The sequence below is a fragment of the Hemiscyllium ocellatum genome, chromosome 27 (assembly GCF_020745735.1).
Source record: "Hemiscyllium ocellatum isolate sHemOce1 chromosome 27, sHemOce1.pat.X.cur, whole genome shotgun sequence".
Classification (NCBI taxonomy): Eukaryota; Metazoa; Chordata; class Chondrichthyes; order Orectolobiformes; family Hemiscylliidae; genus Hemiscyllium; species Hemiscyllium ocellatum.
Genome location: NC_083427.1, coordinates 2,590,309 through 2,617,832, shown reverse-complemented (window position 1 = coordinate 2,617,832; position 27,524 = coordinate 2,590,309). Strand labels below are relative to the sequence as shown.

General features: G+C 50.1%; 1 protein-coding gene and 1 pseudogene across 2 annotated transcripts; one reads left to right on the top strand and one right to left on the bottom strand.

Moving 5' to 3' along the window:
* Positions 1-27,524, top strand: part of LOC132828706 (zinc finger protein 271-like) — a 32,456-nt pseudogene that overhangs the window by 1,387 nt on the left and 3,545 nt on the right.
* LOC132828690 (zinc finger protein 239-like) lies at positions 12,765-24,005 on the bottom strand. 2 transcript variants are annotated; one of them, XM_060845768.1, is made up of 3 exons: positions 23,969-24,005; positions 20,788-20,868; positions 12,765-17,102 (listed from the first exon to the last, which is right to left on the bottom strand). In XM_060845768.1, the coding sequence occupies exon 3, from the start codon at positions 17,028-17,030 to the stop codon at positions 16,077-16,079; it is 954 nt and encodes a 317-aa protein (XP_060701751.1). In that variant the 5' UTR covers positions 17,031-17,102; positions 20,788-20,868; positions 23,969-24,005; the 3' UTR covers positions 12,765-16,076. The 2 variants fall into 2 exon arrangements, with proteins under 2 accessions (XP_060701751.1, XP_060701750.1); XM_060845767.1 differs by lacking the exon at positions 23,969-24,005 and adding an exon at positions 21,780-21,867.

Genomic DNA, 27,524 nt, shown 5'->3' with positions numbered 1-27,524 from the left:
TCTGTTCAAAATCGATTTTCACAGGATGTTAGAAGGGGACTGAAAGGAATTGCCACTTCAGGATTTAATGGAGTTGTACAGTTTGCCACAACTTGAAAGTTATCAGGTTATGAACATGGAAGGAAAGGACACCGTCCACAGTGCGGAGAAGCCGTACACGTGTTCTCTGTGTGGACAGGGTTTCAGCCGCTCATCTGGCCTGTCCAAACACAAGCACAGTCACACTGGGGAGAAACCGTGGAAGTGTGGGCACTGTGGGAAGGGATTCAGTTACCCTTCTGAGCTGGAAACTCATCGACGCAGCCACACCGGGGAGAGACCGTTCACCTGTGCTCAGTGCGGGAAAGGATTCATTCGGTCCTCTCACTTGATGAGGCACCAGCGCACTCACACTGGGGAGAGACCATTCATCTGCTCTGAGTGCGGAGAGACGTTCACCCTGCATTCCAACTTTGCGATTCACCGCCAGATTCATAGAGGAGAGACGCCTTTCACCGGCTCTGCGGATGGGCAGACATTCGTTGGTTCATCCACCCTGCAGAACCAGCAAGTTCACACTTGCGAGAGACCTTTCAAATGTCCAGACTGTGGGGAGTGCTATAAAAGCGCTGGGGAACTGATGACTCACCAACGGGTTCACACTGATGAGAGACCATTCAGATGCTCTTACTGCGGGACTGGCTTCAAGCACTCGTCTCAACTCGTCGTACATGAGCGACTTCACACCGGGGAGAGGCCTTTCAAGTGCACAGACTGCGGGAAGCGCTACAAAAGTTCCGGGGAGCTCATGTCCCACCAGCGGGTTCACACCGACGAGAGACCGTTCCGGTGCGCCCACTGCGGGACCGGCTTCAAGCACTCCTCTCAGCTCACAGCCCACCAGCGCCTTCACACCGGGGAGAGGCCGTTCACCTGCTCCGAGTGTGGGAAGGGGTTTGCTCAGTCAGCTGACCTGCTGACCCACCAGCGGGTTCACACTGGGGAGAGGCCGTTCCCCTGCTCGGAGTGCGGGAAGGGCTTCACCCGCTTGTCCCACCTGGTGACCCACCGGCGGGTCCACACCGGCGAGCGGCCGTTCCCCTGCTCGGAGTGCGGGAAGCGATTCACCCAGCTCGCCCACCTGCTGACCCACCAGCGAGTGCACAACGGGGAGCGACCTTTCCAATGCCCAGACTGCGGGAAGTGCTATAAAAGTTCCTGGGAGCTGATGTCCCATCAACGTATTCACTCCGACGAGAAGCCGTTCAGGTGCTCCCAGTGCGGAATAGGATTCAAGCGATCCTCTGAGCTCACTGTACACCAGCGGGTCCACACCGACAAGAGGCCTTTCAAATGCCCGGACTGCGGGAAGTGCTACAAAAGCTCTGCGGAACTGATGTCCCACCAACGGGTTCACACTGATGAGAGACCCTTCAGATGCTCTCACTGCGGCACCGGCTTCAAGCACTCCTCTCAGCTCACTGTCCACCAGCGCCTTCACACCGGGGAGAGACCTTTTAAGTGTCCAGACTGCGGGAAGTGCTTCAACAGGGCCGATGGACTGACATCCCATCGCCGCGTTCACACCGACGAGAGGCCGTTCAGGTGCTCTCAGTGCGGGACAGGGTTCAAGCGATCCTCCCAACTCACGGTCCACCAGCGGGTCCACACCGGGGAGAAGCCGTTCCCCTGCTCCGAGTGCGGGAAGGGCTTCACCCGGTCATCCCACCTGCTGACCCACCAGCGGGTCCACACCGGGGAGCGGCCGTTCTCCTGCTCCGAGTGCGGGAAGACCTTCACTCAGTCCTGCCACCTGCTCACCCACCAGCGGGTCCACACCGACGAGCGACCCTTCACCTGCAGCTACTGCGGCAAGAGTTTCAGGCACTCGGGCAGCGTCAATGAACACCAGCGAATCCACACCGGGGAGCGGCCGTTCCTCTGCTCCAAGTGCGGGAAGGGCTTCACCCAGCTGTCCCACCTGCTGACCCACCAGCGGGTCCACACCGACGAGCGGCCCTTCGTCTGCCCTCGCTGTGGAAGGAGCTTCAGGCATTCGGGCAGCCTGTTCTCGCACCAGCGGGTCCACACCGGGGAGCGGCCGTTCACCTGCTCGGTGTGCGGCAAAGGATTCACCCAGTCCGCCAACCTGGCCACCCACCGGCTAGTTCACAAGTGACCACGGGTCGGACTGTGCTGTCGCTGTGTGACTGTTGATCGCACCCAGGGCTTGACCCCACGTTATTCCTGATGTTGGCGGTTCCTTCCTGCGGATAATGTGAATGACCTCCCGTCACTGCTAATGCTGTGGGTCTGCAGCTGACTGTTCTCCCTCTGCTGCAGTGTCCTTTTGAGAACCGTTGTATGTGTGATCTATGCTCTCACTTCATGAATTCTCATCAGAGCTTAGATTAGAATAATAATCCATTCTGAATCCCTACAATTTAAAGTCTGCACCGGTTAAATTTTTCAGTGAGAAAGCGCAGATGAATACTTGTTGACAATTCCTACTGTCTTGGACGTTCCAGACACTGGCTCTTCCATCAGTCACCAGAAAGCAGGGAAGTTGGAATCAGTAGGCTCCAAATATTTTCGCCTGGTACCCAAATCCTGGGTACCAGGCGAAAATTTATCTCTGAAAGTTGCCACCCAGGTAAATAGTGCTGTGAGGAAGGCATATGGTGTACTGGGCTTTATTGGTAGAGGAATTGAGTTCCGGAGTCCTGAGGTCATGTTGCGGTTGTATAAGACTCTGGTGCGGCCTCATCTGGAGTATTGTGTGCAGTTTTGGTCGCCATACTATAGGAAGGATGTGGAGGCATTGGAACGAGTGCAGAGGAGGTTTACCAGGATGTTGCCTGGAATGGCAGGAAAATCTTATGAGGAAAGGCTGAGGCACTTGGGGCTGTTCTCATTGGAGAAGAGAAGGTTTAGGGGAGATTTGATAGAGGTGTATAAGATGATTAGGGGTTTAGATAGGGTCGACACTGAGAACCTTTTACCGCTAATGGAGTCAGGTGTTACTAGGGGACACAGCTTTAAATTAAGGGGTGGTAGGTATAGGACAGATGTTAGGGGTAGATTCTTTACACAGCGGGTTGTGAGTTCATGGAATGCCCTGCCAGTAGCAGTGGTGAACTCACCCTCTTTATGGTCATTTAAGCGGGCATTGGATAGGCATTTGGAAGTTATTGGGCTAGTGTAGGTTAGGTAGGATTCGGTCGGCACAACATCGAGGGCTGAAGGGCCTGTACTGCGCTGTATCTTTCTATGTTCTATGTAAATCCAGTCAGCTCAGGAATGAAGATTAGTGCAGTCTGGTCAGTGGATTGGAAGAATCTGTTGACTGGAATGTTCCCAAAATCGGAGCACATTTCTGCAATATTATAGCACACATTTTAAAAGCATTTAATTATCTCAAATGCTAAACTAAACTGTTTCGGCCTTGCCAGTGCCTCCCAAACCATTTTCTAACGTGACCCCAAAGGTAAGATGGTGGGACAGTGGACAGTGAAGGAGGTTCGGAGAAAATGAAGGGACTGGAGGTCAGCATCGAGTGGGTGGTGCTGGAAAAGCACAGCAGGTCAGGCAGCATCCAAGGTGCAGGAGAATCGACGTTTGAGGGATAAACAGGAGGTGGGGGGGGTTGGGGTTGGAGGGAGGCAGCTGGGAAAGCGATAGGTGGATGGAGGGGAGGGAGAAGGTGATAAGTCAGAGAGGGCAGTGAGGGACGGGTCTGGAGGGCAGGGCCGAGTTGGAGGCTTGGGACTGGGATCATGTGAGGGGAAGGGGGGGGGGGATGAGGAAGCTGTTGAAATCCGCATTGATCCCGTGTGGTTGCAGGGCCCCAAGGCAGAATATGAGGCGTTCCTCCTCCAGGCGTCAGTTGGTAACGGTTTGACAGTGGAGGAGGCCCAGGAGCTGTATGCCCTTGGCAGAGGGGGAAGGAGAAGTTGTAGTGTTCAGCCACAGGGCAGTGGGGTTGGTGGCTGCAAGGCATCCTGTCTCCCCGATAGAGGACACCAGTGAAGAAGGTGGTTTAAGATTACAAAGAGATGTTACTCACTTGTCTCAGTGGGCTGAGGAATGGCAGATGGAGTTTAATTTGAATAGATGCATGGTGTTTGGGTGAAGCAAACAAGGCAGGACTTCTACACTTAATTGTAGAGCGACGGGGGTGTTCAGGTACATAATTCTTTGAAATTTGGGTCAGAGCTTGGGTGGTTAGGAAGGCATTTCGCAAGCTTGCCGTCGGTGCTCAGCTTTGAGTATCGGAGTTGGGACGCCATGTTGGGATTGCACGTGATTGTTGATGAGGCCTCTTCTGGAGGACTGTGTGCAGTTCTGGTTATTGTGTTATAGGGAGTGGAGAAGGTTCAGAAAAGCCTGACCAGGATGTTACTGGGCACAGAAGGTTTGAGTTATACAAATAGGCCGGGACTTCTTTCACTGGAGGTTGCGAGGGGTGACCTTACAGACGATTATAAAATCATGAGGGGCATGGATAAGATGGTCTTTTCCATAGCGTGGGGGAGTTCAAAACTAGGGGGCGGACTTTTAAAAGAGGAAGATTTGTAAAGTATATGAGGGGACCTTTTTTTTTCCACACTGTGGAACGAACTTTCTGACCAAGGGGTGGGATAGCGACAACGTTTTAAAAGGCATTGAGATAAGTACATGAATAGAAAAGGTTTGGAGGGTGTGGACCAAATGCAGGCAGTTGGGACTAGTTTAGTTTGGGAACATGGTTGGTGTGGACTGGTTTTCCATGACTCAGAATAGCCCTCTCTTGCGAAGAGTGCTTCCAGTGCAGTCTTCAGGCTGTCAGACACAGGAGAGGCCGATCATTTCCGCTCAGCACACGTCTCTCCAGGGCAGACTCTAAACGAAAATTGGATTGAAGGTCTTTTTCTCTCTGGTTAACTTGCGGCATTTATTTCCTATCCCTAACTGAAGCGGAGGAGGTGGTGGGGAGCTGGTGCCTTGAACTGCTGCAATCCTCGGGGTGTAGGGGCACCCACACTGTCGTTGGGGATGGGGGTCAAGGTTTTGATCCATTAACGACGAACGAATGACAGTGTCCTACCAAATCAGGTGGTGTGGGTCTTGGTTGGAAACATGTCGGGGCTGGCGTTCCCATTGCAACTGCTTCCCTTGTACTTCGGGGTAGTGGAGGTCACGGGTTTAGGGGGTGCTGTGGTCGGTGCCTGGATGTGCTCCTGCGGTGCATCTTGTAGATAGTACACACCGCGGCCACTGTGTGGCTATTTGAAGGAATAGTGGATCAAGAAAAGCTCAGCGGGTCAAGCAGCGTTGTCGGAAAACGGGAGTTGACATTTCAGGTGGGAACCTTTTATCAGGACTAGGGAGGGAAGGGGGCTGCAGAATATAAATGGGAGCGATTGACGGAGCTGGGGGAAAAGGTGGGTGGTGAAAATGTGTTGCTGGAAAAGCGCAGCAGGTCCGGCAGCATCCAAAGAGCAGGAGAATCGACGTTTCGGGCATGAGCCCTTCTTCAGGAATTCTTCAGCCCTTCCTGAAGAACGTTTCGGGGCATGAGCCCTTCTTCAGGAAGGGCTGAAGAATTCCTGAAGAAGGTCTCATGCCCGAAACGGCGACTCTCCTGCTCCTTGGATGCTGCCTGACCTGCTGCGCTTTTCCAGCAACACATTTTTCAGCTCTGATCTCCAGCATCTGCAGTCCTCACTTTCTCCTCCAAAGGTGGGTGGGATTGGTCAGTGTGGAGCAGATAGGTGGGAAGGAAGGTGGTGATGTCTACGTTAAGGCCATGTAGTTGTTGGCTCCCAAAGCGGAAGATGAGGTGGTCTTCCTCCAGTTTGGGCGTGGCCTTGTATTGGTGGTGAGGAAGGCCCCGGGTGGACAGGTCGTCAGGGGAGGGGGAGCTGAAATGGATGGCAACCCGAAGGTGGGGCTGATTGGAGCGTACGGGCCACAGGTATTTCCTGAACCAGTCCCCAAGTTTGCGCTCGGTCTCTCCGATGTAGAGGAGACTGCATCTGGAACAACAGATGCAGTGAATCAGGTTAGAGGAGATGTATGCGAATCTCTCGGAATGATTCCTAGGGGCCTTGGGTGGGGGGGAGTAGGTTCTGCACCTCCTGCATTGGCAGGAGAAGGTTCTCCAGGTGAGGAGGAGGGGTTGCTGGGGACTGTGGACCGAAAGGAGGGGGTCACGGAGGGAACGGTCCCTGCGCAAACGCAGATGGAGTTAGGGAGTGAAATATAATTTGAGTGGAGGGGTCCAACTGCAGGTGGCGGAGGGTGATGCGTTGGAATTGGAGATTCCCGGAGTGGGATGTGAGGATCAGAGGGACTCTGTCCTTGTTGTGGGTGGGGGGGGTGGGGTGTTTGAGGGCAGAGGTGCGGGAAATGGAGGAGCTGAAGGCAGAAGGGGAAATTGTTGGAGAAGGAAGACATTTGGGTTGTCCTGGAGTGGAATTCCTCAGCCTGGGAGCAGAGGAATCGGGAATGTGGGATCATGTTTTTTTTTGCAGGTGGGGTGAGGTGTCGCCAAGGTAGCAGTGGGAGTCGGTGGGTTTGTAATAGATGTCGGTTGCGGGCGACGGGATAGCGTGTGGGGTGTCAACCGAGTTGGGCGGAGGGGCGCTCTGTTTGGCTGACGTCGAGCCCCCTGGGTCGTGTTTCCCACACGTGGCCCGAGTTCGGACAGACTCTTGTCAAAAACAATCATTTTGAATAGGAAAGGCGTTCCAATTTGATGGTGGCTGACATCCGTTCCAAGTCGCGTCCCCCTGCCAACCGTTCAGGGGCGATGCCACAGACAACTACAGAGGCTGGGTCTCCCTCTGCTTGTTCCCTGGGACCAAGTGGAACCATTCTGTCCTGTTGCGCGTTTCCTGTCTGTTCAGCTCTTGCCTCGTCCTTACTTGGTCGTTTCCCGCAGCGTTCAGGTCACGGATGCACTCGGCAGGCCTTCCCGGTAATCTGTAGGTGCGGGACTGACCGGCCTCTTGGGCACCGTTCTGGTGGCCATTTTAGGTAGAGGAAGAGGCACAGTGCAGGGCGCAGAGAAGATTTAAAATGGTGAACGGAGTGCTTACCGATTGGCAAAGGGTTGTCTGGCTTGGGTCCCGTTTCGCTGGCTGAGGCGATGACTTCTTGTAAAATTTATCAGGTTTCCTCCTGTGTCAAGCAGCCGTCACTACGCACTAGTCAACGGGGAATCCGACTGGGGGATTCCGAAGCAGCTTCTGAAGGGGCGAGGGGTAACCCACTACCACAAGAAGTGGTAAAAGTGAATGCTCTCGATGTGGAATCTCAAAAAGTGCTGGAGAAGAGGTTTCTTTGAAGCACTCAACTCGACAGGGGACCGGTTGTGTCAAATGGCCTGTCTCTGTGTCACGTTGAGGACTTGGGCCCCTGGGAGGCAGAACAAAATGGAGCGACACAAAATGGCTTCCGTGTTGCTGAGTCAGATTGCTCTGAACCAAATCCTGTGCAATCAGGCTCCTGAAGGGGTCGGGCCTTAGCCTCTGGACTTAGCCTCTGGACTGCGACCTAACCCTAGACTGTCTCACCACCAGAAACATTTGATATTCATCTCCTGTTTCCCTGAATGTGAGTGTCAGTGACAGTAGCAGCAGAATTAATCGCATCCAGAACCGAGCCCTGTCCTTACCGACAGTTTGGGGTTTATTTTGATTGATGTTAATAATCCCTGTAACTAGGCGGGAGTTTGATGTCCTGGCGTCTGTTAAATAAATCAGCTTCTTTTCAAACACACGCGGTGTGTCAGGTCCTTGAATTTTCCAGGATAAGCAGAGACTGTTCGATGTCCTGTTCCTGACTGCTCCATTTTAGGATCTTTTCTTGTTTCTAATTCGAGATAATTTCAGCTCTTTAACTTTTTGTCACAAGAGACAAGACGTCCCTGTTAAGAGTCACAAAGAAAACAGGGAATGTTTAATGTTGGTTTTGCTCCTTCTGGATTAGAGCGGGGCTGGAAAAGCACAGCAGGTCAGGCAGCATCCGCGGAGCAGGAAAATTGGCATTTCGGGCAAAAGCCCTTCATCAGGAATAAAGGCAAGGGAGCTTTTGGGGTGGAGGGATAAATGGGAGGGGGGTGGGACTGGGGAGAAGGTTAGCCAAGAGTGTACAGTATGGGGATGGGGACGGGGATTAAGATGAACACCTCATCTTCTGCCTCGGAACACTTACAAGCCCAGGGCAGCAATGTGGACTTCACCAGTTTCCTCATCTCCCCTCCCTCCAACCTTACCCCAGTTCCAACCTTCCAGCTCAGCACCGCCCTCATGACCTGTCCTACCTGCCAATCTCCCGTCCCACCCATCCACTCCACCCTCCTCTCTGACCTATCACCTCCATCCACCCCCCCTGTACTCTTGCCTACCTTCTCCCCAGCCCTCCCTCCCTCCCTCCCTCCCATTTATCTCTCCACCCCGGAGGCTCCCTGCCTTCATTCGGGCTTTTGTCCGAAAGGTCGATTTTCCTGCTCCTCGGATGCTGCCCTGACCTGCTGTGCTTTTCCAGCACCACTCTGATCTAGACTCTGGTTTCCAGCATCTGCAGTCCTCACCTTTGCCTCGCTCTTTCTGCACCGGTCACAGTATATTCTTCACTCTGTCCTATTAGCCTTATGACAACATCTGCCCAGACTGAACGCAAAACAAAACTTTTCACTGTCCCTAGGTATACGTGACACTAATAAATTGAATCCCGTGCTGCTAAATTATGGGGTAAAACTGGGATCTGTTCCTGATTGGAAATTAAACCTGCCGTTTTATGTTCCAGTCTGAAAGCTACTGTGCTCATTACAGTTTGTGGATTTTAAACTATCGCAAAGATAGTGCCAATGCAAGGCACTAAAGGCAACAACAACTTGCATTGATATAGTACTGTTCACAAAGTAAAAGATTCCAAGCTTGCTTCACGTGTCAATCAAAAGCTTGATCGTACAGCTCAATTTCCACCAGTGTCTGAAAATAGGAGAGAGAGGATGAGGGAGAGATTTCCAGAGCTTGGGGGCCTTGGCAACTGAGAGCATGACCAGCAATGATGGAGTGATGTTGGTGGGCGATCGGAAAGGGTCAGGACTGGAGGAGTGCAGGGAGCCCTCAGAGAGTCTTGGGGCTGGAGGAGGTTTGTAGAGTCATAGAGACGTACAGCAGGGAAACAGACCCTTTGGTCCAGGCCGACCAGATATCCCAACCCAATCTAGTGCTGCCTGCCAGCACCCGGCCCATATCTCTCTCAACCCTTCCTATTCATGCACCCATCCAGCTGCCTTTTAACACATTACTGATCTCTGGTCTGCAACAGAGTGGAAACAATGGTATGATCTTTGTCCAGGAAAGGGCCGGTAGATAAAGGAGACAAGGAAGGTTGAACTCCACTCCATAACGAACCTGCACTTCTCTCCATTTTACCCCAAACCCTCTGGACAGAGCCAGTATGCTGCCTCTCTCTCTCTCTCTCTCAGCCTGACACTGTGGAATAGTCCTGACTGAAACTTGGAGGAGCTCAGATCCCCAGGGGGCGGACACCAACAGCATCTGACTACCCTGCAGGGGCAGCACGGAAAGGGCGGCACGGTGGCTCAGTGGTTAGCACTGCTGCCTCACAGCACCAGGGACCCAGGTTCGATTCCAGCCTCGGGCAACTGTCCGTGTGGAGTTAGCACATTCTTCCCGTGTCTGCGTGGGTTTCCTCCCACAGCCCAAAGGTGTGTAGATTAGGGTGAATTGGCTATGCCAAATTGCCCATAGTCTTCAGTGATTTGTAGGTTAGGTGCATTAGTCAGGGGCAAGAATAGGCTAGGGGAACAGATCTGGGTGGGTTACTCTTCAAGAGGGTCGGTGTGGACTTGTTTCCACACTTTCGACAAACAAAAAGAAAGAGTTATGGGTGGCACGGTGGTTCAGCAGTTAGCACTGCTGCCTCACAGCGCCAGGGACCTGAGTTCGATTTCAGCCTCGGGTGACTGTCTGTGTGGAGCTTGCACGTTCTCCCCGAGTCTGCTTGGGTTTCCTCCGGTGTGTTCCAGTTTCCTCCCACAGTCTAAAAGATATGCAGGTTAGGGGGGATTGGCCGTGCTAAATTGCCCCTAGCGTTCAGGGATGTGTCAAGGGTGACTGTAGAGTAATTGGGGAGGGGAAATGGATCTGGGTGGGATACTGTTCAGAGGGGTCAGTGTGGACTTGTTGGGCCAAATGGCCTGTAATAGAACATTACAGCACAATACTGGCCCTTCGGCCCTCAATCCTGTGCCGTCCTGTGAAACCAATCCAAAGCCCATCTAACCTACACGATTCCATTCCCATCTATATGCCTAACCGAAGACCACTTAAAGTTGGCGAGTCTACAACTGTTGGAGGCAGTGCATTCCACACCCCCTTCTACTCTCTTGCGTAGACAAATTGTGCTCAGGCGTTTTATCACCACACTAGGTAACATGATCAGTGAGCCTCTGGTGAAACGGTGGTGTTCTGTCCCTCTTTCTATTTATGGGTCTTTTTCTCAGAGATTGGTAAATGGGGTCTAGATTGATGCGTTTCTTGATGGAGCTCTGGTTTGAATGCCGGGCCTCAAGGAATTCCCGTGTGCGTCTCTGTTTAGCCCGTCCTGGGATGGACGTGTTATCCCAGCCGAAGTCAACGCATCCATCCCAGGACGGGCTAAGCGGAGACACGCACGGGAATTCCCAGAGGCCTGGCATTCAAACCAGAGCTCCATTCATAAACACATCGACTTGGACCCCATTTCCCAATCTCTGGGGGAAAGAAGAACCGGAAATGATATCGCCCACCTTAACAGACCAAGACCCATAAATAGAAAGAGGGGCAGAACATCGGCTCTTCACTGCAGGCCCTCTGATAATGTTACCTCGTATGGTAACGAAGCGTCTGAGAACAAACCTTCCAACCCAGCGAGCAAACTTACAACCTGAGCTACAAACCTTCTCAAAAAAACGCCTGAGACTACGTTGGGATCAAGGCTGGAATGGGGTCAGGAGTTAAGTGGCCCTTGGTGAACCCAAAGTGAGAACCAGTCAGCAGCATACTGCTGGGTAAATGCTGCTCAATAACACTGTTAATTCACTTGGCACCAGTTGGCTGATGACTGGCTTCAGATCGATGAGACAGTAATTGGACGTACGCTGAGAAAAGGTCACCGGACCCGAAATGTTACCTGATCTCTCTGCACGGAGGCTGCCAGACTGCTGAGCTTTTCCAGCAACTTCTGCTTCTCGTTGTTGGTTATGTCCTGCTTTTTGTCTGCACTAAGTTAAAAATCACACCACAACCAGGTTCTAGTCCCAACAGGTTTATTTGGAAGCACTAGCTTTCGGAGCGCTGCTCCTTCATCAGGTGGTTGAGGAGTATAAGATCATAAGACACAGAATTTATAGCAAAAAGACTAGTGTCATACAGCGATATATTGAACAAACCTGGATTGTTAAGCCTTTTTCTTTTAGAGTGCAGGTTTTGGTTCACTATTATGTAAATCCCAGAACTCCTTTTAAGTCACCTTCTCGGGATAATGTAAGGTTTTTTATCAAAAGGTGGCTTCTCAGCTCAGACAATGCATTAAAGGTATGAGGTCAGAGTCTGTCTGTGTCCCAATCTTGAGGCAGACTGGTTTTAGATTGACAAGGATGTTGCCAGGGTTGGAGGATTTGAGCTCTTAGGAGAGGCTGAACAGGCTGGGGCTGTTTTCCCTGGAGTGTCGGAGGCTGACGGTTGACCTTATAGAGGTTTAGCAGCATCCAAGGAACAGGAGAGTCGACGTTTCGGGCACAAGCCCTTCTTCAGGATTCCTGAAGAAGGGCTTATGCCTGAAACGTCAAATCTCCCGTTCCTTGGATGCTGCCTGACCTGCTGCGCTTTTCCAGCAACACATTTTCAGCTCTGATCTCCAGCATCTGCAGACCTCACTTTCTCCTCCTTATAGAGGTTTACAAAATCATGAGGGGCATGGATAGGGTAAATAGACAAAGTCTTTTCCCTCAGGTCAGGGAATCCATAACTAGGGGGCATAGGTTTAGGGTGAGAGGGGAAAGATATAAAAGAGACCTAAAGGGCAACGTTTTCACGCAGAGGGTGGTACGGGTATGGAATGAGCTGCCAGAGGATGTGGTGGAGGCTGGTACAATGACAACATTTAAGAGGCATCTGGATGGGTATATGAATAGGAAGGGTTTGGAGGGATATGGGCCGGGTGCTGGCAGGTGGGACTAGATTGGGTTGGGATATCTGGTCGGCATGGACGGGTTGGACCGAAGGGTCTGTTTCCATGCTGTACATCTATGATTCTATATTTCCAAAGTTTGTTAATTGTACAAATCCAGGTTTTTGCTATAAAGACCTTATGATCTTATGTTCCACAACCACCTGACGAAGGAGCGTCGCTCCAAAAACTAGTGCTTCCAAATAAACCTGTTGGACTGTAACCTGGTGCTGTGTGATTTGTAACTTTGTCCAGCCCAGTCCAACACTGACTCCTCCACATCTGGTTTGCGCTAGACATCAGTTGATGGGCACTGGAACACTTTGGCTGGTCAAACCAGGAGAATAGCTGTCCTGGATAGTTTGCTTTGAGTGTTACAGATGGTTTGCACATTTTGAAGCTGGTTTCTCTCCACAGCTTCCCCCCCATAAGCAGATGGTGACTTAACTACTCCCCCCCTGTTTTTAAGCAGAGCCGGTTGACTTTCTCTATTCTTCTGTCTGTGGGCCTTGACTTTGTAAGCATTTCAGCAAACACTGGGGTAAAATTAAACCAGAGTGAAATTTTATTTGACACACTCTCAGTTGCCGGCGAGTGGATAATTCACAACACAGCACGCTCGCAAATATGTAAGAGGAGATCAAAGAATAAAAGACATTTGTCAATTAGCAGCAACGTAAATGGAAACACAACCGAGACATAGCAGTTTATCAGTGTCTGTGTGTTTAGCTGAAAATGAGCAGTCTGGAATTCCTTGGTTAGTTGGCTAGCCTGCAGTTCATGGACTGTGCACACTCTATTCGCATTAAAATGGCCTCGAATGTACAAGGCATGATGAATAAGTTTGCAGGTGACACTAAAATAGGAGGTATCGTGGACAGTGAGGAAGGTGATTAGAAATTGCAGCAGGACCTTGATCAGTTGGGGAAGTGGGCCAAGAAACGGCAAATAGAGTTTAATATAGATATGGAGCAGCACGGTGGCTCAGTGATTAGCCCTGCTGCCTCACAGCGCCAGGGATACCAGGTTCGATTCCAGCCTCGGGCGACTGCGTGTGGAGTTTGCATATTCTCCCCGTGTCTGAGTGGGTTTCCTCCCACAATCCAAAGATGTGCCAGTCAGGTGAATTGCCCATAGTGTTAGGTGCATTAGTCAGGGGTAAATGTAAGGTAGGGCAATGGGTCTGGGTGGGTTGCTCTTCAGAGGGTTGGTGTGGACTTGTTGGGCCGAAGGGCCTGTTTTCATACTGTAAGGAATCAATCTAATCTAAAGTGTGAGGTCTTACAATCAAAACAAGGTAGGGATTTCATGGTGAATGGTGGAGGGTAGAGGAACAGAGGGACCTTGGAGTTCAGGTGGACAATTCTCTGAAAGTGGAGACACAGGTAGACAGGGCAGTGAGGAAGGCTTTTGGTACACTGGCCTTCATCAGTCAGGGCACTGGTTAGAAGTTGGAAAGTTATGTTGCAGTTATACAGGATGTTGGTGTGTATTGTGTTCAGTTTTGATCATCTTGCTACGGGAAGGATGTTATTAAACTGGAAAGAGTGCAGAAGAAATTTACAAGGATGTTGCCTGGACACCGATGGTCTGAGTTATAGGGAGAGGTTGGACAAGCTAGGACTTTTTTCTTAAGAGCATAGGAGACTGAGGGGAGGGATGTTATAGTGTATAAGATCATGAGAGGCATGGATAGGGTGAATGCACTGAGTCTTTTTCCCAGGATTGGGGAAACGAGGACTAGAGGGGCATCAGTTTAAGGTGAGAGGGGAAAGAATAAAAGGGAACCTGAGGGGCAACATCTTTTACATAGAGAGTGGGACAGATATGGAATGAGCTGCCAGCGCAAGTGGTTGAGATGGGTAAATGAACAACATTTAAAAGGCATTCGGACAAATACATGGATAGGAAAGGTTTAGAAGGATATGGGCCCAAGTGGAGGGGAAGTGGGGTTAGCGTGGACGGACAGTTTGGTACAGTTACCATTAAGACAATGTCTTGCAATGCAAATAGCCAATGCAATAACGCAATACTCCAACAGAGACCTATCTAATGTCCTGAGCCCATCTCAGAGGTTTAGTGAAGCTCTTAACATCTTACAGGTGAGGGACGACTTCAATTCTTGTGCATTGCTGTTTTCATTGGAGACAATCTGACAGTTTATATCACCACTAACAATCCCAGTCCCATCAGGAGGTACATAGCTGTTGCCTTGAATTATAGAGTCAGAGAGATGTACAGCACGGAAACAGACCCTTCGGTCCAACCCGTCCATGCCGACCAGATATCCCAACCCAATCTAGTCCCACCTGCCAGCACCCAGCCCATAGCCCACCAAACCCTTCCTATCCATATACCCATCCAAATGCCTCTTAAATGTTGCAATTGTACCAGCCTCCACCACTTCCTCTGGCAGCTCATTCCATACCCATACCACCCTCTATGTGAAAAAGTTACCCTGTAGGTCTCTTTTATATTTTTCCCCTCTCACCCTAAACCTCTGCCTTCTAGTTCTGGGCTCCCCCACTCCATGGAAAAAGACTTTGTCTATTTATCTATCCATGCCCCTCATAATTTTGTAAACCTCTATAAGGTCTCCCCTCAGCCTCCGACGCTCCAGGGAAAACAGCCCCAGCCTGTTCAACCTCTCCCTATAGCTCAAATCCTTACAAGGCAACATCCTTGTAAATCTTTTCTGAACCCTTTCAAGTTTCACAACATCTTTCCGATAGGGAGGGGACCAGAATTGCACGCAGTATTCCAACAGAGACCTATCTAATGTCCTGTACAGCCTCTTTGGAAGTTTACCGCTAGGTCTAGTCACATGATCATAGCAGTTACCTTTGTATTTATATTGAGTGATTGTTAGGCTGTTTAATACATTAAGATTTTATTAAAAACAAAATCAATTCACAACAATATCTTTATGACAATACTGACCCTGGGAGAACTCAACCTTAAACATTCTCTGGCTTGAAAAACACCCATGAGACACGACAGTCAGGTTCCTCCCACTGAGCTAGTTCTGTCTCCAGGTTGTTACTGTCCCTGTTAATCCATATGCTCCAGTTTTGCACATAGGTCCACGTGCACCATGTCAATAGCCTTCCCCTCTTCAATCACAGACTGTTACCTCTTCAAAAAGACTCCAGAAAGTTAATTGAACATGATTCTGCCGTAAGAAATTGATGCTAACTCTCCCTTATCCCAAACGTGTGCTTCTCTCCAAGTTCGCCAAGCAACAAAATCAACCTGATTGGTCCGTAGCTGCGGGGTTTACCTTTACATTCATTTTTGGTCAAGGGCGTAACAAAGAAATTGCAGGCTTTTTTCCTACATTAGATTCCCTGCAGTGTGGAAACAGGCCCTTCGGCCCAACCAGTCCACACCGACCCTCCGAAGAGTAATCCACCCAGACCCATTTCCCTCTGACTAATGCACCTAACACTATGGGCAACTGAGCGTGGCCAATCCACCCTAACCTGCACATCTTTGGACTGTGGGAGGAAACCGGAGCACCCAGAGGAAACCCACACAGACACGGGGAGAATATGCAAACTCCACACAGACAGTCACCCGAGGCTGGAATCAAACCTAGTACCCTGGCGCTGTGAGGCAGCAGTGCTAACCACTGAGCCGACGTGCCGCCTTCAGTCCTCTAGAGTCGCCTGAGTTATGAGGAGGTATGAAAACTGATGGTGAGAGTGTCTCCAATTTCAACCCTTACTTACTGTCACCGTCCCTGGATACAGCTCATCCAGTCCCAGTGCCTTATTAAGTTTAAGGGCAGGCAACAGATCCAACAGCCTTTCCTTATCAATATTCAACCGCTCCAGTGTCTGAATTAACACCATCCGATCACTCGGCAGTTACTCGTGAACCCGCTGGTGCCTCAGCAGGTGGGATGAACAAGTGAACCCCTTTCCACACGTGGAGCAGGTGAACGGCCTCTCCCCGGTGTGAACCCGCTGGTGTGTCAGCAGGTGGGAGGACTGGGTGAAGCCCTTCCCGCACTTGGAGCAGGTGAATGGCCTCTCCCCGCTGTGAACTCTCTGGTGTACGGTGAGGTTCGACGAGTGTTTGAATCCAGTCCCGCACTGCGAGCACCGGAACGGGGTCTCGTTGGTGTGGACCCGCTGGTGCGCCATAAGGATGGAGGACGCCGTGAAACCTTTCCCACACTCGGAGCAGGTGAACGGCCTCTCCCCGGTGTGGACCCGCTGGTGCGTGAGCAGGTGGGAGAGTTGAGTGAATCCCTTCCCGCAGTCAGAGCAAGCGAACGGTTTCTCGCCGACGTGGATGCGCTGGTGGGTCTGGAGGTTGGATAAGTGAGTGAATCCTTTCCCGCACTCGGAGCAGGTGAAGGGCCTCTCCCCGGTGTGCACCCGCTGGTGCTCGATGAGCTGAGATGACCATCTGAACCCAGCGCCGCAGTGAGAGCACTTGAACGGCCGCTCGTCGGTGTGAACGCGTTGGTGGCATATGAGCTCCCCGGAGCTTTTGTAGCACTTGCCGCAGTCTGGGCATTTGAACGGTCGCTCGTCGGTGTGAACCCGCCGGTGCCTCAGCAGGTTGGACAACTGAGTGAATCCCTTCCCACACTCGGTGCAGGCGAACGGCCTCTCCCCGGTGTGAATGCGCCGATGGGTCTCCAGCCTCGACGGGGAAATGAATCCCTTCCCGCAGTCCCCACATGTCCACGGTTTCTCCCTGTCATGACCACATTCATGTCCTGACAGACTGGCCGATTGGGTGAAATCCCGTCCGCACACGGGACACACGTACGGTTTCCTCCTACTGCGAGCTTCCCTTTCGCCTTCCATGTTCAAAAGTCCGACGATACACCAGGCTGCTGCCGAGACGTTTGGTTTCGCTTCCCAGCTGCAAATCCCCCTCTGTGAAATTGATTCAAAACAGGAAAAAGGGAGTCAGACAATATAGAGCCCGTTTGTGAAATGGAAGTGACTGGCGCTGACTCTGAAAGCTGCTGGATTGTTGTAAAGCCCTGAGTGGTTCAGCAAAGTCCTTCAGGGTAAGGAACCTGCCACCCTGCTATTAGAATCTGGCCTCTGACAGTAGAGGGGCCGAGAGAGAGAGGGACGCGGGGGTGGGGGGGGGGGTAGCGTTGGTGGACACAGGCAGACAAAGTAGGTAGAGAAAACAAGTTGAAGGAGATGCCGAGCATGAAGTCGATGGGTTTTATGTGCCTTCAACTCAACCAGAACTTTGACAGAATCTCCCAAACCCGCCCCCCCCCCCCGTCACCTGACCCAATCTGATCTCTTGTGGAAATTTTGCTTGCTAACATGGATCCAACAGGGCTTGGAACATTCCAGTAGCTTCAGAATGTGATTTAAAAAAGGGATAGCATTCCAGCTGTGCTGAGGGAGGATATTCCCGCAAATACATCCAGGGAAGCTATTTGGGTGGAACTGAGAAATACGAAAGGGATGATCACCTTATTGGGATTGTATTATAGACCCCCTAATAGTCAGAGGGAAATTGAGAAACAAATTTGTAAGGAGATCTCAGCTATCTGTAAGAATAATAGGGTGGTTATGGCAGGGGATTTTAAATTTTCCAAACATCGACTGGGACTGTTATAGTGTTAAAGGTTTAGATGGAGAGGAATTTCTTAAGCGTGTATAAGACAATTTTCTGATTCAGTATGTGGATGTACCTACTAGAGAAGGTGCAAAACTTGACCTACTCTTGGGAAATAAGGCAGGGCAGGTAACTGAGGTGTCAGCGGGGGAGCACTTTGGGGCCAGCGACCATAATTCTATTAGTTTTAAAATAGTGATGGAAAAGGATAGACCAGATCTAAAAGTTGAAGTTCTAAATTGGAGAAAGGCCAATTTTGACGGTATTAGGCGGCACGGTGGCTCAGTGGTTAGCACTGCTGCCTCACAGTGCCAGGGACCTGGGTTCAATTCCCGCCTCAGGCGACTGACTGTGTGGAGTTTGCACGTTCTCCCCATGTCTGCATGGGTTTCCTCCGGGTGCTCCGGTTTCCTCCCACAGTCCAAAGATGTGCGGGTCAGGTGAATTGGCCATGCTAAATTGCCCGTAGTGTTAGGTAAGGGGTATATGTAGGGGTATGGGTGGGTTGCACTTCAGTGGGTCGGTGTGGACTTGTTGGGCCGAAGGGCCTGTTTCCACACTGTAAGTAATCTTAAAAAAAAAACTTTCGAAAGCTGATTGGGGGCAGATGTTCGCAGGTAAAGGGACGGCTGGAAAATGGGAAGCCTTCAGAAATGAGATAACAAGAATCCAGAGAAAGTATATTCCTGTCAGGGTGAAAGGGAAGGCTGGTAGGTATAGGGAATGTTGGATGACTAAAGAAATTGAGGGTTTGGTGAAGAAAAAGAAGGAAGCATATGTCAGGTACAGATCAAGTGAATCCTCAGAAGAGTATAAAGGAAGTAGGAGTATACCTAAGAGGGAAATCAGGAGGGCAAAACGGGGACATGAGATAGCGTCGGCAAATTGGATTCTCCTTAATTCTAAGGGTTTTTACAAATATATTAAGGACAAAAAGGTAACTAGGGAGAGAATAGGGCCCCTCAAAGATCAGCAAGGCGGCCTTTGTGTGAGCCACAGAAAATGGGGGAGATACTAAATGAATATTTTGCATCAGTATTTACTGTGGAAAAGGATATGGAAGATATAGACTGTGGAGAAATAGTGGATAAATCCCCAGGACCTGATCAGGTGTATCTGAGAACTCTGTGGGAAGCTAGAGAAGTGATTACTGGGCCTCTTGCTGAGATATTTGTATCATCGATAGTCACAGGTGAGGTGCCGGAAGACTGGAGGTTGGCTAATGTGGTGCCACTGTTTAAGAAGGGTGGTAAGGACAAGCCAGGGAACTATAGACCAGTGAGCCTGACCTCAGTGGTGGGCAAGTTGTTGGAGGGAATCCTGAGGGACGGGATGTACATGTATTTGGAAAGGCAAGGACTGATTAGGGATAGTCAACATGGCTTTGTGCGTGGGAAATCATGTCTCACAAACTTGATTGAGTTTTTTGAAGAAGTAACAAAGAAGATTGATGAGGGCAGAGCAGTAGATGTGACCTATATGGACTTCAGTAAGGCGTTTGACAAGGTTCCCCATGGGAGACTGGTCAGCAAGGTTAGATCTCATGTAATACAGGGAGAACTAGCCATTTGAATATAGAACTGGCTCGAGGTAGAAGACAGAGGGTGGTGGTGGAGGGTTGTTTTTCAGACTGGAGGCCTGTGACCAGTGGAGTGGCCACAAGGATCGGTGCTGGACCCTCTACTTTTTGTCATTTACATAAATGATTTGGATGCGAGCATAAGAAGTACAGTTAGTAAGTTTGCAGATGACACCAAAATTGGAGGTGTAGTGGACAGCGAAGAGGGTTACCTCAGATGACAACAGGATCTGGACCAGATGGGCCAATGGGCTGGGAAGTAGCAGATGGAGTTTAATTCAGATAAATGCGAAGTGCTGCATTTTGGGAAAGCAAATCTTAGCAGGACTTATACACTTAATGGTAAGGTCCTAGGGAGTGTTGCTGAACAAAGAGACCTTGGAGTGCAGGTTCATAGTTCCTTGAAAGTGGAGTCGCAGGTAGATAGGATAGTGAAGAAGGCGTTTGGTATACTTTCCTTTATTGATCAGAGTATTGAGTACAGGAGTTGGGAGGTCATGGTGCAGCTGAACAGGACATTGGTTAGGCCACTGTTGGAATATTGTATGCACTTCTGGTCTCCTTCCTATCGGAAAGATGTTGTGAAACTTGATAGGGTTCAGAAAAGATTTACAAGGATGTTGCCAGGTTGGAGGATCTGAGCTACAGGGAGAGGCTGAACAGGCTGGGGCTGTTTTCCCTGGAGTGTCAGAGGCTGAGGGGAGACCTTATAGAGGTTTACAAATTTATGAGGGGCACGGATAGGATAAATAGACAAAGTCTATTGCCTGGGGTCAGGGAGTCCAGAACTAGAGGGCATAGGTTTAGGGTGAGAGGGAAAAGATAGAAAAGAGACCTAAGGGGCAACTTTTTCACGCAGAGGGTGGTACGAGTATGGAATGAGCTGCCAGAGGATGTGGTGGAGGTTGGTACAATTGCAACATTTAAGAGGCATTTGGATGGGTATATGAATAGGAAGGGTTTGGAGGGATATGGGCCGGGTGCTGGCAGGTGGGACTAGATTGGGTTGGGATATCTGGTCGGTATGGAGGGGTTGGACCGAAGAGTCTGTTTCCATGCTGAACATCTCTATGACTGATATACCAAGATGCTAACTGAGCTGGACAGTCTGAGCTATAAAGATTAGATTAGATTGTGGATAAGCATGTGGAAATCATGGCTTTGCAGAAACTAAGATAATTCTTGTGGCAAAGGACATTGAGGGGAGATTTGATAGAAGCTAGAGATTTTGATAGTATTATGTAAGATCGAGAAAAGTATTTTTCTCATTGCCTAATTATGAAAAGAACTTCAGGCAGAGGTTTATGATTTTGGGTGAGATTTACTTATGGAAGGTGGAAGATGTAATTGATAAATTTTATACAGCAAGTTGTAATGACCAGGAGATAGACACTTACACTCAAAGCCTGAATACTCCCGCCACGTTTTTGATGTGATGTTTGGTTTGAGTTTCCTTCTTCAAATCTTCTTTTAATATTCTGGAAAAGAAGTTTACAAAATGAATCAAGTTTCCAAAATCAATTGAGGTCGTACAGCACATTCTGGAGTAATGTCCAGTTCTGATTGCCCTGTTTTGGAAGGATATTATTAATATCAAGACTAGGGGGCATATTTTTAAGGTGAGAGGAGAAAAATTTAAAAAAGGCACAGGGTGCAATTTATTTCCCAAAGAGAGTGGAATAAACTTCCAGAGGAAGTAGTGGATGCAGGTTATGGTACCATGTTTAAAAGATACTTAGATAAGTACATGAATAAGAAATGTTTGTAGGGATATGGGCCAAGCGCAGGCAGGTGGAACCAGTTTAGTTTGGGATTATGGTTGGCATGGACTGGTTGGACCAAAGGGTCTGTTTCTGTGCTGTACGGCCGTAATCAGTGAAGGATAGAAGTTCACAACTTTCTGATCTCCTCGCCTAGAAATGAGCATGCATGTGCCCTGTCGCACACTGCCCCTTGTCTTGGTCAGCAGTCCCTCGGTTTGAGGATGCTGTTGACTCTGGGTTGTGAGTTTCTGCCCTGTGACTGAACAGAACCACGAATCTTCGGGCACAGGATGTCCCATGAGGTGACAGGGCGTGGACAGGACGAATTGCCACCTTTGCTTCCCTGCCCTGCCTCCTCAGTAAGATGTTGGGTGGATGGACAGGTTGGACCCATTCTGAACAATGGGCAGCAAGCTCCGCCCACTCATTCCAATAGTTGCCCCCCATCCGCTTTGCGCATGCTTGCTGCCGCCCGCTGCCCCCAACAAAGATGGCGGCCGTCCCAAACAGGGCCCAAATAGCCGGGAGGAGGCCTGCAATCCTCGCCCTTTCCGGTGCCATTCCGCCGCCGCCCCCCCCCGCGGTTTCCGGCCGACACGAGACGTTTTTGAAGCCTCTCCGCCTACCCACTGCCCGGTCCATCGGTATCACCGATCCGCCTGATCCTCACTGTTCGTGTCTCGGGCGGACAAGACCGCGACCATCGACGACCCGAAGGAGGACGGCAAATGCGCATGCGCCGGGCAGGACCGGGTCTTCTACTGCGCGTGCTCCACTTTCGCCGGGCCCTACTGATTGACGGGGAGTGCGGACCAATAGAAGGAAAGGGAGGCGGGGCATTGGTCCTCCAACCAATGGGATTGGAGAGGGGCGGAGCGCACAACAGACAGGGAGATTCATGCCCTCATTCATAAATCTTGTGTTGTGTGACTTTTTTCTTACTGATATATCATTACAACTCAATGACACTGTAACCCTTTACACTCTGTGTCATATATGGTCTTGATGAAGAGCAGCACTCCGAAAGCTAGAGCTTCCAAATAAAAGCCCTTCACCCTCCTCCAAGACACCATCCGCGACCTTCACCACCTCCAAGATTTTCAGTTCCTCGGCCCCCAACGACTCATCTTCACCACGGACGTCCAGTCCCTGTACACATCGATTCGCCATGACGAAGGCCTCCAAGCCCTTTGTTTCTTCCTCTCACGCCCGTCCCAACCAGTCCCCTTCCACCGACACCCTCATCCGCCTGGCTGAACTGGTCCTCACCCCTCAACAACTTCTCCTTCCAATCCTCCCACTTCCTCCAAGCCAAAGGGGTAGCCATGGGCAACCACATGGGACCCAGCTATGCCTGCCTGTTTATCGGATATGTGGAGCCGTCCATCTTCCGCAGTTACACCGCCACCGCCCCCACCTGTCCCTTCACTACATCGATGACTGTATTGGTGCCGCCTCGTGCTCCCACAAGGAGGTTGAACAGTTATCAGCTTTACCAAAACCTTCCGCACTGACCTCAAATTCACCTGGATCATCTCGGACACCTCCCTCCCCTTCCTGGACCTCTCCAGCGACCAACTAACCACAGACATCCACTACAAGCCCACTGACTCCCACAGCTACTGAGACTTGACCTCCTCTCACCCTCGCTCCTGTAAAAACACCATTCCTTATTCCCAATTCCTCCACCTCCATCAGATCCATGCCCCCCCCCCCCACCATTCCTGGCACCTTTCCCTGTCACTGCAGAAAGTGCAAAATCTGTACCTACACCACTCCCCTCACCTCTGTCTAAGGCCCCAAGGGATCCTTCCACATCTGTCAAAAATCTACCAATGTCATCGACTACATCCGTTGCACGCGGTGTGGTCTCCTCTACATCGAGGAGACAGGACCCTTCTTGTGGATTGATTCAGAGAACATCTCCGGGACACCCACACCCACCAACCCCACCGCCCTGTGGCTGAACACTTCAACTCCCCCTCCCACTCCATCAAGGACATGCAGGTCCTGGGCCTCCTCCACCGCCAAACCCTTACCCACCCGACGCCTGGAGGAAGAACATCTCATATTCTGCCTTGGGACCCTGTAACCACACAGGGAATCAATGTGGATTTCAAAGCTTCTTCATTCCCCCCCACATTATCCCAGTCCCAAGCCTCCAACTCAGCACCAGCCTCCGGACCTGTCCATCACGCCCCCCTCCCTCTGACCTATCACCTTCTCCCTCCCCTTTATCCACCTATAGCTTTATAAGATCATAAGACCTAGGAGTGGAAGTAGGGCCGTTCAAGTCCACTCCGCCATTCAATCATGGCTGATGGGCATTTCAACTCCACTGACCAGCGTTCTCCCCGTAGCCCTTAATTCCTCGAAACAACAAGAATCTATCAATCTCGGCCTTGAAGACATTTAGTGTCCCGGCCTCCACTGCACTTTGTGGCAATGAATTCCACAGGCCCACCACTCTCTGGCTGAAGAAATGTCTCCGCATTTCTGTTCTGAATTGACCCCCTCGAATTCTAAGGCTGTGTCCACGGGTCCTAGTCTCCTCGCCTAACAGAAACAATTTCCTAGCATCCACCCTTTCCAAGCCATGTAATATCTTGTACGTCTCTATTAAGTCTCCCCTCAATCTTCTAAACTCCAACGAATACAATCCCAGGATCCTCAGCCGTTCCTCATAAGTTAGATCTGCCATTCCAGGGATCATCCGTGTGAATCTCCGCTGGACACGTTCCAGTGCCAGTATGCCAGCGACTTTCCTCCCAACCCCACCCCTATCCCATTTATCTCTCAGTCCTGGCCCACAAACCTCATTCCTGTTGAAGGGCTTATGCCTGGAACATCGATTCTCCTGCTCCTCGGATGCTGCCCGACTTACTGTGCTGTCCCAGCAACACGTTCTCGACTCTGATCTCCAGCACCTGCAGTCCTGACTTTCTCCGTCCAAATAAACCTGTTGGACGATAACATGGTGTCGTGTGATTTGTAACTTTTACCTCATTCGTAAAGACACAGACCGAAAAGGAGAAACTCATCCCATTATCTTGAAGTGTGTGTGTGGGGAGCGGGGTTTGATCAATCAGGGTTAAAGGTGGCAAATGATACATGTTTTTATTCCTTCTAGTTTTGGACTACCCTATGCTGGGGGAAAAAGACCTTGGCTGTGCAGCCTATCCATGTCCTTCATGATTTTATTAACCTCTGTAAGTTCACTCATCGGCCTCCGACGCTCCAGCCTGTTCAGCCTCTCCCTGTAGCTCAAACATTCCAACCCCGGCAACAGTTTGTAAATCTTTTATGCACCCTTTCAAATTTAAGAACATCTATCCTGGAGTAGTACACCAAATGGGGCCTAACCAATGGCCTGCAGAGCCACAGGATGACCACCTAACTCCTCTGCTCAATGCACTGACCAAAGGCAGTAAGTAAGATGCTCTTTTGAGAGTCAGCACAATACAATGGGCACTTTCTGAAATGCAATTATTATGTGATACTTAAAATAGGAGGTGCATGCCACATTATCGCACCAGCCTGTGGCCCATGTGGATATCATATTGTATTTGGGGAAATGAATATTTAATCTCCGTCTCCATGTTCCAGTTTACAAACAAAACCAAACCTGGATTCTCTTCTTTCTCCTTGACCTGACAGGTAGCCTACCCAGACACCCCCGCGGTGCGGGGTGTCCCCATGTCGTCATAGTAGGGAGATACTGCGCATGCGCACGGCCGCCGCCGCCTGGAGCCTGTCATGGCGACGGAGGGGTGTTTGCTTCTGAGCTGCTGAAGTGTCAAGGACCAGGCGGGAAGAAACGGCCGATGGATCGGACGGGTGGATGGAGCTGCGTGGTAAGGACCTTGTAAAAGATTTCAACACCCGACTGAGATCCTCCTGTTACCCCGTTTGCGGAAATGACAATGACGCCGCGAGGCTTCCTCCCAGAGGTAGGCCCCTGGTAGCGTACGCCATCTTTGTGGGGGGCGGGCAGCACGCATGCGTGGGCGCCATCTTTGTAAGGGGCACTGTTTGGAATGGCTGGACTTGGGTTGTGCTCATTCAGAATGCAGACAGCATGTCCCTCAGGCTGCATTGGCCTCACTGAATTATCATACTGTCCTAAGATTAACATAAATGTTTGGCACATTGTGGGCCAAAGGGCCTGTACTGTTCTATGTTCTAAAATATACATGAGAGAAATAGAGAGTCATAGAGATGTACAGCATGGAAACAGATCCTTCGGTCCAACCCGTCCATGCTGACCAGATATCCCAACCCAATCTAGTCCCACCTGCCAGCACCTGGCCCATATGCCTCCAAACCCTTCCTATTCATATACCCATCCAAATGCCTCTTAAATGTTGCAACTGTACCAGCCTGTACCACTTCCTCTGGCAGCTCCTTCCATACACGTACCATCCTCTGTGTGAAAAGGTTGCCCAGTCATGTGAAGACCCAGTACAGGAATTCACAACTTTGAGCAAGCATCCTCGAACCAAGGGACTGCAGACCGCGGTGGTCTGGAAGGAGTGGTGGTGGCGAGCAATGTTTCTGCAGGGAGCATGGTCATTCTGGGTCAGGAAGGGGATAGGTTTCATGAATTTCTGTCTTGGACTGGCAGTAATTTTATTTTGTTTAAAAAAAACTTTTACAGAATGTTACATGAGTAACTGCAGAGTGGAATCTCAAACCAAACATCACGTCAAAATCTGACTGTCACTGATGCGTCTGGACATTCAGCAGAACTGAGTCTCGAAACAGAGAGAGACCATTTCGGAGCCAATTTGTATTAGGGTGAGTGTTGGTCACAGAGATTATTTAACTTGTGCCTGTGATGTCTCTTTGTTAAAGCTAATTAGTTCATTCCACTCCCTGATCTGTGCTTGAAGCCCATCATTTTGACTTTGGGTGTTTATCTAATTCCCTTTGAATGCCTTTGTCACAGTTTGCCTTTGACTGGAGGTCAAGAATAAGCTGCTTAGTTCAACTCCGAGGACTTTGGAATCTAGTCAGCCCCAGCTATTTCCAATGTGAAGTTATCAAAGGAAGAAAGGTTACAGGGACAATTAAAGAGACACTGTGAAAGGGTGTTGTTTTAACAATGGGAAATTTTTAAACATATGCTTTATATTGACATATGTTAAAGCATTAATCTGGGTATTTGAGAACCACTAGCAAGACCAGACCAACTACTTGAACTTTTGCAGTCTGTGTTGTAAATCCCCTCCCATAATGCTGTTAGATAAGGAGTTACAGATATTCACCCAGCGGTGGGGAATGAACAGGACTAAGGTAAAATCACCAACAGAAAAGGGTATTTATTTAGCACCTCCCACATAATAAAACTGTTCAAGGTCTTTCAGGTTTGGGCCGTCTATTTAGGGAAGGATGGGCTGGGCTTTGGAGGGGATCCAGAGGAGGTTTGCAAGAATGATCCTGGGGGTGAAGAGCTTGTTATGTGAGGAGCAGCTGAGGATTCGGTCTGTACACAGTGGAGTTTGGAAGGATGAGGTGGTCATCTCATTAAAACTTACAGAATACTGAGAGGTCTGGACGGAATGGATGTGACGATGATGTTTCCGCTCATAGGAGAGCCTCAGAGTGAAGGGATGAGCCTTTAGAACTGAGATGAGGAGGAATTTCCTCAGGCAGAGGGCTGTGAATCTGTGGAACCCATTGCCACCGAAGGCTGTGGATACCATGTCATTGAGTGTCTTTAAGTCAGAGATACGTCGGTTCTATATTAGCAAGGAGACCAAGGGTTACAGGGAGAAGGCAGGAGAATGGGTTTGAGAAACGTAGCCATGGCAGAGCAGATCTGATAGGGCAAATGGTCTATTTCTGTGCCCGATTATGGTTCCTGATGAACCATCAGGATGTTTTGCCCGAAACATCGATTTTCCTGCTCCTCGGATGCTGCCTGGCCTGCTGTGCTTTTCCAGCACCACTCTAATCTCCAGCATCGGCAGTACATACTACCGCCTATTTCTGTTCCCGTATCTTATGGTCTTCACCAAAACATAATCAGCAACATTTGTATCTATGAGGAGATATTAGACCCAGTGACCAACAACATAGTGAATGCTTTCAGGGGTTTATTACAGGGAGAAAGTGAGTGATGGTCAGAGAGAGGAAATTCAGAGTCCGGTTAGGAATTGTTAAAGAGGCCGGGATTAAGACTGGCGCAGACATCTCGGGAGGGTTATAGAGCTGGAAGAGCTTACAGAGAAAGGCATGACCATAACCACAATGGGAAAGATGGATGAGAATTTGAAAGCCTCTGTGCTTCTTAACTTGGGAGCCTAGGTTACTGAGCACAGGGGGTGATGGGTGAAGAAGACTCGATGTTAGTCTCACACAGGCAGTTT